The sequence below is a fragment of the Babylonia areolata genome, chromosome 8, assembly GCF_041734735.1.
Source record: "Babylonia areolata isolate BAREFJ2019XMU chromosome 8, ASM4173473v1, whole genome shotgun sequence".
Classification (NCBI taxonomy): domain Eukaryota; kingdom Metazoa; phylum Mollusca; class Gastropoda; order Neogastropoda; family Buccinidae; genus Babylonia; species Babylonia areolata.
Genome location: NC_134883.1, coordinates 2,148,745 through 2,164,199, shown reverse-complemented (window position 1 = coordinate 2,164,199; position 15,455 = coordinate 2,148,745). Strand labels below are relative to the sequence as shown.

General features: G+C 44.7%; 1 protein-coding gene across 3 annotated transcripts in view; it reads right to left on the bottom strand.

Moving 5' to 3' along the window:
• The window catches only part of LOC143284999 (universal stress protein YxiE-like), a 65,275-nt gene that overhangs the window by 13,606 nt on the left and 36,214 nt on the right, over positions 1–15,455 (bottom strand). For all 3 annotated transcript variants that reach the window (XM_076592165.1, XM_076592167.1, XM_076592166.1), the window contains exon 3: positions 14,820–14,903. In XM_076592165.1, coding sequence (XP_076448280.1) covers positions 14,820–14,903 — 84 coding nt within the window. The remainder of the gene's footprint in view (positions 1–14,819; positions 14,904–15,455) is intronic.

The window sequence follows — 15,455 nt, the reverse complement described above, 5'->3', positions numbered from 1 at the left end:
CTGTCATTCCAATCTATCCTTGGTGTGTGTGTGTGTGTGTGTGTGGGGGGGGGGTGTACGAGAGGTGATAATTAAAGTATCTGTCTTGTTACAGAGGTGATAATTAAAGTATCTGTCTTGTTACAGAGGTGATAATTAAAGTATCTGTCTTGTTACAGAGGTGATAATTAAAGTATGTCTCGTTACAGAGGTGATAATTAAAGTATCTGTCTTGTTACAGAGGTGATAATTAAAGTATCTGTCTTGTTACAGAGGTGATAATTAAAGTATGTCTCGTTACAGAGGTGATAATTAAAGTATCTGTCTTGTTACAGAGGTGATAATTAAAGTATCTGTCTCGTTACAGAGGTGATAAATAAAACAGCTCTCTCGTTACAGAGGTGATAATTAAAGTATCTGTCTCGTTACAGAGGTGATAATTAAAGTATCTGTCTCGTTACAGAGGTGATAATTAAAACAGCCCTCTCGTTACAGAGGTGATAATCAAAGCATCCCTCTGGTTACAGAGGTGATAATCAAAACAGCTGTCTCGTTACAGAGGTGATAATTAAAGTATCTGTCTCGTTACAGAGGTGATAATTAAAGTATCTGTCTCGTTACAGAGGTGATAATTAAAGTATCTGTCTTGTTACAGAAGTGATAATTAAAGTATCTGTCTCGTTACAGAGGTGATAAATAAAGTATCTGTCTCGTTACAGAGGTGATAATTAAAGTATCTGTCTCGTTACAGAGGTGATAAATAAAGTATCTGTCTCGTTACAGAGGTGATAATTAAAGTATCTGTCTCGTTACAGAGGTGATAAATAAAGTATCTGTCTCGTTACAGAGGTGATAAATAAAACAGCTCTCTCGTTACAGAGGTGATAATTAAAGTATCTGTCTCGTTACAGAGGTGATAATTAAAGTATCTGTCTCGTTACAGAGGTGATAAATAAAACAGCTCTCTCGTTACAGAGGTGATGATGTCTCGTTACAGAGGTGTTAATTAAAGCAGCTCTCTGGTTACAGAGGTGATGATGTCTCGTTACAGAAGTGATGATGTCTCTTTACAGAGGTGTTAATTAAAACAGCTCTCTCGTTACAGAGGTGTTAATTAAAACAGCTCTCTCGTTACAGAGGTGTTAATTAAAACAGCTGTCTCGTTACAGAGGTGTTAATTAAAGCAGCTGTCTCGTTACAGAGGTGTTAATTAAAGTATCTGTCTCGTTACAGAGGTGTTAATTAAAGTATCTGTCTCGTTACAGAGGTGTTAATTAAAGTATGTCTCGTTACAGAGGTGTTAATTAAAACAGCTGTCTCGTTACAGAGATGATAATCAAAGCAGCTGTCTCGCTACAGAGAGAACAGGGGTTTCATTTTTGTTTGTTTGTTTAGTTACTCGTAATTTTATTTGATTCTTATTTACCTTATTTTCTTTCATATTTTGGCCGAGGCTAGTGAAAGGGAGGTTGAAAGATGACCGGTATCTTGAGAGACAGGGTTGATGAGTGTGTGAGTCATACACATTATTGATCCTGAACAGACAGCGTTGAGTACTGACCACTGACCACTGACCGACTTCATCCCTCTCCCTCTCCCTGTCCCTTCCTGCTCTGCTCCTCGGCTTCCCCGATCCCAGTTCCCTTATGTGTGTGTGTGTGTGTGTGTGTGTGTGTGTGTGTGTGTATGTCAGTACAACTAAAAGTTAATCTGACAATAAATGGTTTCAGTTAGTAAGTGTGTGTGTGTGTGTGTGTGTGTGTGTGTGTGTGTGTGTGTGACTGTGTGTGTGTGTGTGTCTCTGTGTGTGTGTGTGTGTTATAGTGCGTGTGTGAGTGACTCTCTCTCTCTCTCTCTGTGACTCTGTGTGTGTGTGTGTGTGTGTGTGTTCATCTGTTGAAGTAGTTATATGTATGTGTCAAGTGTGTATGTCTGAGTTGTGTGTGTTCATCTGTTGAAGTAGTTATGTGTCAAGTGTGTATGTTTGAGTGTCTCACTGTCTTGCTCACTCCTCCTCCCTTTCACACTCCCTCTCCTCCCCACTCTCTCTCTGTAATCTCGAACTAGAACAGTTTGGTTTCGCGCAAAGTCAGATTTCTTTTCCTGCATCTAACTGAGGACTGAACTGCTTCAGATTGTCAGAATAAGACTGACAAGACATCGAGATACACATACATGATGTATAACTGGTTACCCCTGAATTTCCCCTCCCCTCTCCCCCCCCCCCACCCCTTTTCCTGCGTCCAATTAATTGTGGCGTGATTGATTTCTGATGGCGATATGTAGGACTAGACGCATTTCAGATGACTTCAACTGACTATATTTGAAGGCAATCGATGAAGATGAGAAATTCGCTGATGATGTTGTGGAGGTTCAAGCACCTCTGGTTATGACAGCCTCTGATTGCACTGACCGGACAGCCTCTGATTGCACTGACCGGACAGCCTCTGATTGCACTGACTGGACAGCCTCTGATTGCACTGACCGGACAGCCTTTTGATTGCACTGACCGGACAGCCTCTGATTGCACTGACCGGACAGCCTCTGATTGCACTGACTGGACAGCCTCTGATTGCACTGACTGGACAGCCTCTGATTGCACTGACTGGACAGCCTCTGATTACACTGACCGGACAGCCTCTGATTACACTGACCGGACAGCCTCTGATTGCACTGACTGGACAGCCTCTGATTGCACTGACCGGACAGCCTCTGATTGCACTGACCGGACAGCCTCTGATTGCACTGACTGGACAGCCTCTGATTGCACTGACTGGACAGCCTCTGATTGCACTGACTGGACAGCCTCTGATTGCACTGACCGGACAGCCTCTGATTGCACTGACTGGACAGCCTCTGATTACACTGACTGGACAGCCTCTGATTGCACTGACTGGACAGCCTCTGATTACACTGACTGGACAGCCTCTGATTACACTGACTGGACAGCCTCTGATTACACTGACTGGACACACCGCTGGTTTTTTGGCGGAAATTCGGCGTCGTTTCATAACGCCCCCAAGCACATGAACAGTTTCAGTTTCAGTCTCTCAAGGAGTCGTCACTGTGTTCTGACAATCCCATATGTGCTACATCACATCAGATGCCTGACAGCAGCATAACCCAACGTGCTATGTCAGGCCTTGAGTATTTGCATTTTCATTTGTGTACCTATCCGAGAGGATTTCCTCTACAACATTTTGCTACATTACAACACTCTAGTTACCGTGGGTTCTAATTTTGTTTCAGTGCACAAAGTACGTGCTGCACAGAAGACCTCGGTTTATGGTCTCATTCCAACAACTAGATGCTCAGTTCGATTTTCCAGTCAAACTTGGGGCAGAGGTCGAGAGGGGGATTGGAACCCAGACCCTCACGCACTCTGTGTTGGCAGACGAGCCTCTTAACCATTCTGCCACCTTCCCTAACATAAAGTACAAGAACTTCGTATATAGGTCAATGGTGGGATCTGAATAAAACAATCCCCCTAGTCAGCAGCCCCTGATGCAAATCACTGCCATTGGCCGTGGCCTGAGTCCGCCGTCGCTTCACTGCTGCTTCAGGTCTCTCGCTAAATGGTTAGGGGAAAGCGACCGTTCCTTCTCAGCTTGGACGTAACGAAGGCTTCGACTGGCCATCTCGATAAGCCTCGCCCAATCAGCGCCAGACTTACAGGGGTGTGTGGATGGGTGGTGTTGGTGGGGGTGGGAGTGCTGGGATAGATCCCAACATAGATAAGTCGTCCAATTTTCGTGTTCGGGATGGAGAAAGCATACGGGAGTTAACCGCGCTTGAGCGTTTTCCTCCAGCGAATTTGTTTAAAACCAACAAGAATTTCTATGCCAAAATGACTGCACAGAAAACGGTTTCCATGAGGTTGTTGTTCCTTTTCTGCGTTATATTTTTTGTGATTCATAATTTATAGAACGTTACAAACTGACGAAAAGCATTTTTGTTTTGTGTCAGAATTAATGTCAGTCGCACTTTGACTGCACGGTGCTGTGTATTTCATTGTACCGTATGTCTGTATTCAAATGCATCCAGGTGTAGACACGCGCACGCGAGCGCAATGCCAATTGAATCACGTCCCTTACCTTGTAGTAAATCTGCTGCTTTTCTGAGCATGAAGTGTGAAACGTGGTTTAGTCTCAGTCCGACTCTAGAGGTCCACTTAATAGATTGGGCGGGCGGGTGGATGGGGTGATGAAATATAGAGACATCTGAATTTTTTTGTTTTCGTTTTGCTTTTTGGTCTGTCGTTTTGTATAAGGAATCTCTGTCTGTCTCTGTCTCTGTCTGTCTGTCTCTCTCTCTGCCTTCTCTTTCTTTCTTATATCGTTTGACGCAACCGTTCACATGCATGTAGGCTATGTTTTGTCATTTTGTTGTGGCTGTGATCTGCTTGCATGTCTGTGTGCACCCCTTCATGAGGGTTATGGCCTGATGAATATATGATTCGCATTCTCTCTCTCTCTCTCTCTCTCTCTCTGTCTGTCTGTCTCTGTCTGTCTGTCTGTCTGTGTCTGTGTGTCTGTCTGTCTGTCTCTCTGTCGAAAGCTGGACCCAGATGGATATTCATTCTTGAATTCATGAGGCAAGGGCTCAGTTAACTCAGACGTTTAATCCTCTTCCTCCGTCCTCCTGTTTTCTCTTTGTTCTCTTCGTCGTGACCTACATCCTGTTTCTCTGCCTTGTCTTGGTTTTTTCCCCCTTTTGTGAGGTTGTGTGTGTGTGTGTGTGTGTGTGTGTGTGTGTGTGTGTGTGTGTGTGTGTGTCAACGCGTAGAGATAAACTCAGACACGTGTCCGTGTGAACCCCCCCCACACACACACACACACGCACGCATGCATGCACGCACACACATATACACGTACACACACACTCAGACAGACAGGCAGACAGACACACACACACACACACACACACACACACACACACACACACACACACACAGAGTTCCATCGATCCAGAGAAGGGACACAACACGAAGAAAAAAACCCAAATGTAACAACCAGCCCACAGGCTCAGAGGATCTTAAGGGTTTTTTTTTTCCCAGTCAGCTGCTCCCGTTCCCACATCTCTTCGTTGATGCGGCCTTCTATAGTTCTGCAGGCCTGTGTCTTTGTATGCCCATAGTCGAATACGCCTACGTTCCTATATACCTGTAGTTTTATAGGTCTACGTCCCTATATACCTGTAGTTTTATAGGTCTACGTCCCTATATACCTGTAGTTTTATAGGCCTACGTCCCTATATGCCTGTAGTTTTATAGGTCTACGTCCCTATATACCTGTAGTATTATAGGTCTACGTCCCTATATACCTGTAGTTTTATAGGTCTACGTCCCTATATACCTGTAGTTTTATAGGTCTACGTTCCTATATACCTGTAGTTTTATAGGTCTACGTCCCTATATACCTGTAGTTTTATAGGCCTACGTCCCTATATACCTGTAGTTTTATAGGCCTACGTCCCTCTATGCCTTCTGTCTCTGTCTCTCTCTACTTCTATCTATCTCTGTCTCTGTCTTTCCGTCTCTTTCCTTTCTCTGTATCCTGACAGTCTCTCTTTCTCTCTCTGTAACACACTCCTCCCCCCTCCCTCTCTCTCTCTCTTTCCTTTCTGTCACTCTCTGTACTTTTTTTTTTCTTCTTCTGTTTCCTACTTTGTTTAGTAATGCTGATTTGAACCAACTCCATCCCCCTCTTTCGCTCGCTCGTTCCTTCTCTCTGTCTCCCTTCTGTATGTATGTATGTATGTATGTATGTCTGTCTGACCAGTCATCTGCGCATCCACAGAGCCCAACCCCCCCCCCCCCCCCCCCCCCCAGGATGACTAGATGGTCCTCGTCGATCCCGACGGACGAACCACACTATCTATGTATGCAGTTGGTGATGAAAACCAGACAGAAGGGGCGATGACCTGAAAACGGCAATAAGAGCGAGGCCATCTTCAAGGGAACGGATGGATGCTGGGGGAGAGGGGAGAGGAGGTGGGCGACGGAGGTAGGGAGGGGGAAATGGGAGAGGGGGGTCGGGGGGTGGGAGGGGGAGGCGGTGACCTGGAGAGGGATGTGGTGGGGCAAGAGAAAAGACATTTCGTGTCATAAAATTGCATTTGATCTCACGTCAGTCATGTCCCCCTTCCCAACCCAACACACACACACACAGACGCACACACACACACAGACGCACATACACACACACAGACGCACACACACACACACACACACACACACACACGCAAACACACACACACACACACATACACACACAGAACACTGTTGCAAAAAAAAAATCAATGACCTACTTTTGCAAACTTTGAAAAACAAAGAAAAGAAAAAAAAAGAAGGTATCCATCCACCCCCATGAGCAATGTCGAACAGTAACCCAGGCTGTAGCGATGTAGATGGACCCCCCACCCCCCATCCCCATGAGCAATGTCGAACAGTAACCCAGGCTGTAGCGATGTAGATGGACCCCCCCCCCCAACCCCCCAAATTAAAGTACACCTTTACTCTCACATTGCCGTTAGGAAGAGGACGGATAATGTTAAGAGTAGAATAATTAGCTTATAAAACGAGAGTCGAAAGACGAAGGGTATACATACCTAGTTAAACGAAGACCTTACAAGAAGACTTTACAAGATCAAAGCCAATGTGAAACCAGAGTGGAATGATAAGGGGGGAATACAAAGAATGGAGCGAAGAAGAATGGAGCGAAGAAGAATGGAGCGAAGAAGAATGGAGCGAAGAAGAATGGAGCGAAGAAAAACAAACTTGATGCGGAGCAGTAGTTGGAGGGAGACGGGTACCGGAGCCAAGGATGACTAAGAATCATGCGTAAATCTGAAATTAGAATTTTTTGTTTTTTTAATTATAAAACCAATGTTGTCTATGTCGAACTTTCGTGTCACACTGTGAAAACTGAATCTACAGTGACGGTAACTGAGCGACGTCCCTCCCTCCCTCCCCCCCTCCCATCCCCCACCCTTTCCCCCAACCCACTGCTCCGTCACGGATCGTGCGAGTGACATTTCACGTTGGCTGAAATGCGAATTACTTTTATATTACGAAGGAATAACTTGTATTACTATAACTATTTCGTACAATAATTCAAAACTTCTTTTTGGCTCTTATCACGAGTCTGAAGGTAAAGTTAGCATACACTGTGTGTTACATACATTGATGTATTGACGACTGATTGAAGTCAAGATAAGGCGATGGCCAAGCAGCGGAGTCGGGAAGACGATGATAAGTCAAGATAAGGCGATGGCCAAGCAGCGGTGTCGGGAAGACGATGATAAGTCAAGATAAGGCGATGGCCAAGCAGCGGAGTCGGGAAGACGAACGATGATGGCGTGACACCAAGAAGCTGGACAAGGTCCAAAGAGAAGGCCAAGGGAGCGTGGGGTGAGGGAGAGGCACTTCCAGCAAGGTAGGAGGAAGTACACGTCTTTGGTGATGCCACCGCTAAGCATGATTATCAGTTTGGACGATCAGTTGACGAAGCCTCCTTGCCCGAACGAATGTGTTTCATCAAAAGGAATGCTGATGTTTTTCCACTGTTTACATTATCTTACAAGCTGTTTCTCCCCCCTTCCCGAAGCCCATTAAGTAGTTTTCTTTAATTGAATTTCCATCTGTTTCAAATAGTCATGTGTAATCCACCCTGTTTTCGCTCCACCCCCACCCACAATTAACCACTTGCCATCGTCTCCTGCCGTTTAATCGATAACATTCAAACGAGCAAACCATTACCCAAACACGGTGTCTACAATCACCAATCTGTGAGGGGACATTAAACAACCCCCCACCCCCCTCCTCCTCCTAAGTCTGTCAATGGCGTCAACATCACAAACGACGGCGTCAAGTGACTGGGGAAACAGATACTACTCTCTGTCTGAATCTACACAACCTTGCACCACAAAATCAAGACATTTGAAAGGAATAACAGTCGGGAGGTTTTGAGCATCATATTTCAATATGAGGTTAGAATCCAGGTGAGTAAAGGATGAAGCTTTTTTCTCTTCCTTTTTGTTTTTGAAATTTGAGAAGGAATAATATGTAAATCAGAGATCCCCCATGAATGGTCATGGTAACACAAAATATATGCAGCATATGCGAGTCATGAAAACCAACTTGGGGCAGTCTTGGTGACACTAAAATACGCAAGGAGGAGGAATTTTGTTTAATGTCCCGTCACACACATCGGTGATTGAAGACATTTTGTTAAAGTATTTATGAATACATCTGAGTATTATCGGTTAGAAGGGGTGGGAGATGTGGATGAATGGAGGGTTGGGGGAAACTGGGCAAATGAGGATAAAAATGTGGGTGAAATTTGGAAGAAAAACAAAACAAACAAACAAAAAAAAACCCTCTAAATACAGTTACAGGAAATTACTTAAAGGACTTCGTAAAAGAGAAGTCGTTAAACTGACAAGCGAAACAACTGATAATGAATGCAAAAAGTCAAAAACATCAACGTTCTCAGTCACTTGTGAAGACACACTTTCATGTACAAAAGGCTTCATCAAGCTACAGTGAAAAATTATATGCTCAATTGTCAGGTTACTAAAGCATATGCACTTGACATTAGAACAATACTTGGTCCGTAATGAATTTGATAATAGTCTGAGAGCTAAACTCAGAACTGGTCTGCGAATCGGACCAAAGTCTGAGAGAGTCAACTGACGAGGTTTTAGACTTGAATTCAAGCACCTATAAAAGTCTCCTTCTAGTATATTGCTTATTTCCTTGTATGACAATGGGCAATATACTTTTATACTATCTATATGATTTTTTTGCTCCCCTTTTTGCTGCCCTGTCTGCTTGGTCGTTATAACGGAATCCAGTGTGGGATACAACATGGGGGAGTGGTGACAAAGTTTCAGTTTCAGTTTCTCGAGGAGGCCTCACTGCATTTGGACAAATCCATGTACTCTGCACCACATCTGCTGGGCAGAGGCCTGACAGCAGCATAGCCCAACGCGCTCGTCAGGCCTTGAGTGACATGCTTACACATTCGTGTACCTATCACAGAGGATTTCTTTTTACATTATTTGTCCAGAGGACAACTCTCGTTGTCATGGGTTCTTTTTCAGTGCGCCAAGTGCGTGCTACACACGGCACTTCGGTTTATCGTCTCATCCGAAAGACTAGACGCTCAGTTTGATTTTCCAGTCAAACTTGGGAGAAAGGGCGAAAGCGGGATTCGAACCCACACCCTCACAGACTCTCTGTATTGGCAGCTGCCACGTTCCTCCATTGACATAATGGTCAGCAGTCAGCAGTGACATGATGGTCAGCAGTGACATAATGGTCAGCAGTGACATAATGGTCAGCAGTGACATAATGGTCAGCAGTGGCATAATGGTCAGCAATGACATAATGGTCAGCAATGACATTATGGTCAGCAGTGACATAATGGTCAGCAGTGACATAATGGTCAGCAAACTGACATAATGGTCAGCAGTGACATAATGGTCAGCAGTGACATAATGGTCAGCAGCAGTGACATAATGGTCAGCAGTGACATAATGGTCAGCAAACTGATCGTGTTCAGGAAACACAAGAAGGCAGAAGAAGGAGGACGAATGCATGTTTCACATATCCAGTTTTTCATAGTACGTCATGTTTTACACATCCAATTTTACATAGTACGTCATGTTTTACACATCCAATTTTACATAGTACGTCATGTTTCACACAGAAAGGCACCACGTAAATCAAGGCATTATGATCACCAAGTCCTGAAACGAAGAAAACTAAAAGGTCAAAAGTTCGTACAAAAACGAAAAGACTTTTAAACACCTGTAGGTTATATAAATTTATGTTAAGATTATGTTATAAATGTATTCATAAATCTGCCCCTTCCCATCTCTGCGGCTGCCTTCATCTCTATACTACATCTCGATCACCACTCTGTTTACGCATACCCAGATTCAAACACTCGACTGTTGGCCGCCGTTCTTTCTCTGTCTTTGGACCTTGCAATTGGAATGAACTTCCTCTTTCGCTTCGTCAAGTCTCCACACTCAGCATTTTCAAGTCTTGCCCTAAAACCCACCTCTTCCCAAAATAGCCTCCCTTCCCTGCCTCTTCCTTGTCTTCAATTTCTCCAGTTTTGGAGTTATGCATGTGTGTGAATGACTGGTGCGAAAGCGCTTTGATTTGTCTCTGCACAAGATTCAGCGCTAAATAAATACCATTATTATTATTATTATTATTAGTTCTTCTCCGTTCAATGGGAATGACACCACCCCATCAGTTTGTAAGGAAAGACAGGCAACCGAAACATTCAAACATCTTTCGCGGCAAGTCCACTAAGCGTGCTTACTTTAAAAAAAAAAAAAAAAAAAAAAAAAAATATATATATATATAAAATAATATATATATATATATATATATATATATATATATATATATATATATGCACTTTGTTTTTCTTTTTTCTTTTTTTTTTTCTTTTTTTTTTTTTTTTCTTTTTTTTTTTTTTTTTTTCTTTTTTTTTTTTTTTTTTTACAAGAGTTTAACAGACTGGGGAGAACTGGTCTTCTGAAAACCGTGGCTGTGAGCTTTGGAAACTGTTTTCAACCTGCGTAGTGTGAGATCAGATCACAAAGAAACATCTGTGGTATCTTACAGAGCCAGCTATTTTAAATATGTACTCCTATCTCCTCCCACTGGTTGACGCTATCTGTGTGCAAGGTGTGAGTCTCTAGGAGTCTAAACAAGCTAGATATTGTTCACACTCTAACACCCTTCAAACACACACAGATACATACGCTCTCCTCTCTGCCTGTTTCTCTCTCTCTCTTCAGACAACGTGTCGCGATAAAACGGCTGTAACCTGACTGTATGTGCGTGCTAATGTGATGTTTATGTGTCGCTGCCGGGGGCCCGATATCCTTGTAAAAGAGGTTATGTATCCACGGCTGTCTGAGAATCTCTTTGTCCACACTGACCTTCTTACCTCTTCTGACAGCAAACTGCGCTTACCCCTTCCTGAGCGAGACTGAGACGCAAGAACAAGACGTATTCCTTTTTTGTTATTTTTTACTGGCTTGAACGTGAAGCTGTAAGTTTGTGGTTCCTTTGAAAAAAAAGACTTTGCTAACTTCTAACACTGATTGACGACATATTCGCATTCACATTAAGCCAACACGCTATAGTTAAAGAATGAAGATCCCGTCTCCTCAAGCACGCACGCCTCCCCCGCTCCCCACCCCGGCCTCCCATGGGCGCCCCCCCCCTCCCCCCCCCCCACACACACACTCCTCGCCAACCATACAAATACTCGTGACTGTTAATTTCTCTTAATGGCATAATAAAGTTATCCTCATCTTCAATTATCTTACATATATACAACTTTCAAGAACTCCCCCCCCCTCTCCCTCTCCTCCACCTCTGCCTCCACTCTTTCCCTCATTGCACAACCTCCCAGCATCCTTCCCCTTACAAAAAAAGTCATTAAGATTCTACACCCAATCATCACACTATAATCACAAACAAAAAAAAGGTCTGACTTAAATGTCTCCAAACACCCCTCCAACTGTAGTGCATGTGATGGGGGGAGACAGTGGGTCACCGCGCTGTGTGTGGTGTGGTGCTGTGAAAAAGGGGGGTAAGAGGGAGTGGTGGGGTACGATGACGTCATGGAAGCTCTTCTGTTGTACTGATGCCATCACCATTGATTTTTATTGTTGTTGTTTGTTTGTTTCGCTCGCCATAAATTCAAAATCAGTCACAGGATTCCATTTCATTGGTATTAATTAAATGAAATGTCTGCAATGCCGCTCAGTTCAGTTGCAAGTCCGCCCGTCACTCAAATCTTGGCTGGACGAAACCGTTGCGTTTTCTTTTCTTTTCTTTTTTTTTTATTTCTGACATCATCCCCGCCCGACCCTTACCACCACTACCACCATCCTCCCCTCCATCCCTCTCCGCTACCCTCCCCCCACCCCCTCCACCCTCCCAGCCTTTCCATCCTGACAATAAACATGGGCAAACATTTATGGACACAGACCTGCGGGAAGGTTTGTGAGTACGTGTACTATCAATAATAATAATAATAATAATAGTATTTATATAGCGCTGAATCTTGTGCAGAGACAAATCTAAGCGCTTTCACACCAGTCATTTACACGCATGCATGACTCTAAAACTGAAGAAACTGAGACAAGGAAGAGGCAGGGGAGGGAGGCTATCCTGTGAAGAGGTGGGTTTTAAGGCCAGACTTGAAAGAGCTGAGTGCGGAGACCTGACGAAGCGAAAGAGGAAGTTCATTCCAAATGCAAGGTCCAGAGACAGAGAAAGAACGACGTCCAACAGTTAAGTTGGTGGGAACGTTACAATGGTTCGAATAAAATCTTTAATTGTTCTATCAGTACACATGATTACAGTGCAAAGGTAAAAGAGCATCAACTAGCTTAATTAAAGATTATACAACTGTGCTCAACGAAGCGGGCAGTTCAACTCGGTCCAAAAAGTTAACGCTGGAACCACACACAGCTGGCTGCCACACTCACGCCCCTCTCCCCCCTCCACCCTCCCCCACCCGTACCTCCCCTGCCCTCACCAATTACTCCTTTCACAGTGAAATGCAGCAACAAAGTGCACGCTTCCCAAATTACAGACTGTAGGCAACGCCAGTTCTAGTTCCAGCCTGGCATTTCGTAAAGTGCTGTGCTGTGCTGTGCTGTGCTGTGCTGCTGCTGCTGCGAGTCAGGCCACGGGCTACGGGCCACTGGAACCGTATCGATTAGGAGGAGATGAAGAGGCCACCAGACCAAACAGTTATCGGCCTTGTGGGTGAAGGGAGGGAGGGAAGGAGGGAGGTGATTGAGGCCTGTCTGTCCATCTCATTTTTTTTTTTTTTTTTTTTTTAAGAGGCAGCAATAATTATTCGTCTCCAAACTCTTATCACCCTCAGCCCGCCTTTTTCTCGCTCTCTATCACTCGCTGAGTGTGTGTACTTGTGTGTTTGTGTTTATGTGTGTTTGTGTTCGTGCTTGTGCTCTGTGTGTGTGTGTGTGCGCGCGCGCGTGCGTGCTTGTATGCGTGTGCGTGCTTGCGTGCGTGTGCATGTACGAGCGCGCGCGGGTGCGTGTGTGTATGTGTGGTGGATGATGACAATAACGATGACATTTACAGTAATGAGGACGAAGAGGACAAGTCTGTCACAGTCGCATGCGCTCATATTCTTGTTCTTGTTGCTTTTAGTCCAGCCGACCGCACAGGGCCATATCAGGACTGTCAAACCATACAAGTGCTGAACCCGCGTCGACACAAAACTGTCACATTTACAACAACACCCCCCCCCCCTCCCCCGCCAATAAAAAGCCCACTTAGACAAACCCAGAAAACACAGTTCATGACACAGTATCCCAACCATGTCGCCCCTTATGCCAAATAAGACTGGGCCATGCTGAGGACGCCAGCCCTTCCGCTTCATTTATCATCCCCAGATTACAAAAAAATCGTAAAAATAGGAAAAAATCAATACTTCAAAGCCAAACCAAACTACATGAAAAAGGCCATATAGGCAAACAACACTGCAGAGTGGGCAGCTAGTGCCCATCCCAGTGTTTACATCTCACTACCTAATCGCCAGAACAAAACAGCATAGATAGTACATCATCGACTGCGGAAAAGAGGAAAAAAGTGTTTAAAGGCTTGCTTGAAAAATAGAAAGGGGAATGGACTGGGGGAAGGCAGAAAAAGGAGACAACAGTGAAGAAAGAAAAAAGGCAATGGCAAACAATGGGATTGTGAACATCGTGCACAAAATGAAATAGCATGACAACCGATGATGACGAGAATGAAGCGACGACGAGATGAAAGAGGAGGAGAAGGACGTAGACGATAGTGATAAGGACGAGGAGGAGGCGGAGAAAGAGAAGGACAAAGACGACAGTGATAAGGACGAGGAGGAGGAGAAGGAGAAGGACAAAGACGACAGTGATGAGGAGGAGGAGAAGTAGGAGGACAAAGACGACAGTGATGAGGAATAGGAGGAGGAGGAGAAGGAGGAGGTCAAAGACGACAGTGATAAGGACGAGGAGGAGGAGGAGGAGAAGGACAAAGACGACAGTGATAAGGACGAGGAGAAGGAGAAGGACAAAGACGACAGTTTTAAGGACGAGGAGAAGGAGAAGGACAAAGACGACAGTGATAAGGACGAGGAGGAGGAGAAGGACAAAGACGACAGTGATAAGGACGAGGAGAAGGAGAAGGACAAAGACGACAGTTTTAAGGACGAGGAGGAGGAGAAGGAGAAGGACAAAGACGACAGTTTTAAGGACGAGGAGGAGGTCAAAGACGACAGTTTTAAGGACGAGGAGGAGGAGAAGGACAAAGACGACAGTTTTAAGGACGAGGAGGGGAGGAGGAAAAGGACAAAGACGACAGTGATAAGGACGAGGAGGAGGAGAATGACAAAGACGACAGTGATAAGGACGAGGAGGATGAGAAGGACAAAGACGACAGTGATAAGGACGATGAGAAAGAGAAGGAGAAAGAAGAGGACAAAGATGACAGTAACTAGGACGAGGAGGAGGAGAAGGAGGAAGACGAAGACGACAGTAACAAGGACGAGGAGGAGGAGAAGGAGGAAGACGAAGACGACAGTAATAGGGAAGAGGAGGAGGAGAAGGAGGAGGGGGAGGAGGACGACAAAGACGACAGTCATGGGGACGAGGAGGAGGAGTAGGAGGAGGGGGAAGAGAAGGAGGAGGACAAAGACAATCGTTATAAAGACGAGGAGGGGGAGGAGGAGGAGAGGAGGAGGAGGAGGAGGAGGAGCGGGAGGACGATATGCAGGATGATAACAACTCACTCATCATAGTGACGTTGGCGAAGGTCTCCGGGCAGTGGGCCAGCACCAGCTCGTTGTTCGGCTTGTGCATGTTCTTCACGTACCCTGGAACATATTGTATTGTATTGTATTGTATTGTATTGTATTGTGTTGGTGATAAGAAACTCCAGGGAGAGCTGGACAGTACAAGGTCTTCAGAGGAGAAGCCCCCTCTCAGTCAATTGTTTCGGCCCTAAACTCCTTAACACTCTAAGGGGGCTGGGCCGCGCCAAGGTCATAACTCCTGGATGCCCTGGGAGTCACGTACTCTGAAACACAGTGCGTTGTGTTGTATTGTATTATATTGTACTGTATTGTATTGTATTGTATTGTATTGTGTTGTGTTGTGTTGCACTGCATTGCTATTGTATTGTGTTGTATTGCATTGCATTGTATTGTATTGCATTGTAATGTATTTGCATTGCATTGCATTGCATTGTATTGTATTAGATAGGATCGCATTGTATCACATTGTATTGTATTGTATTGCATTGCATTGTACTGTATTGTATTGAACCCCCGAAAACGGAGTATGGCTGCCTACATGGCGGGGTAAAAAAAAAATTAAAAAGGTCATACACGTAAAAGCCCACTCGCGAACATACGAGTGAACGCGGG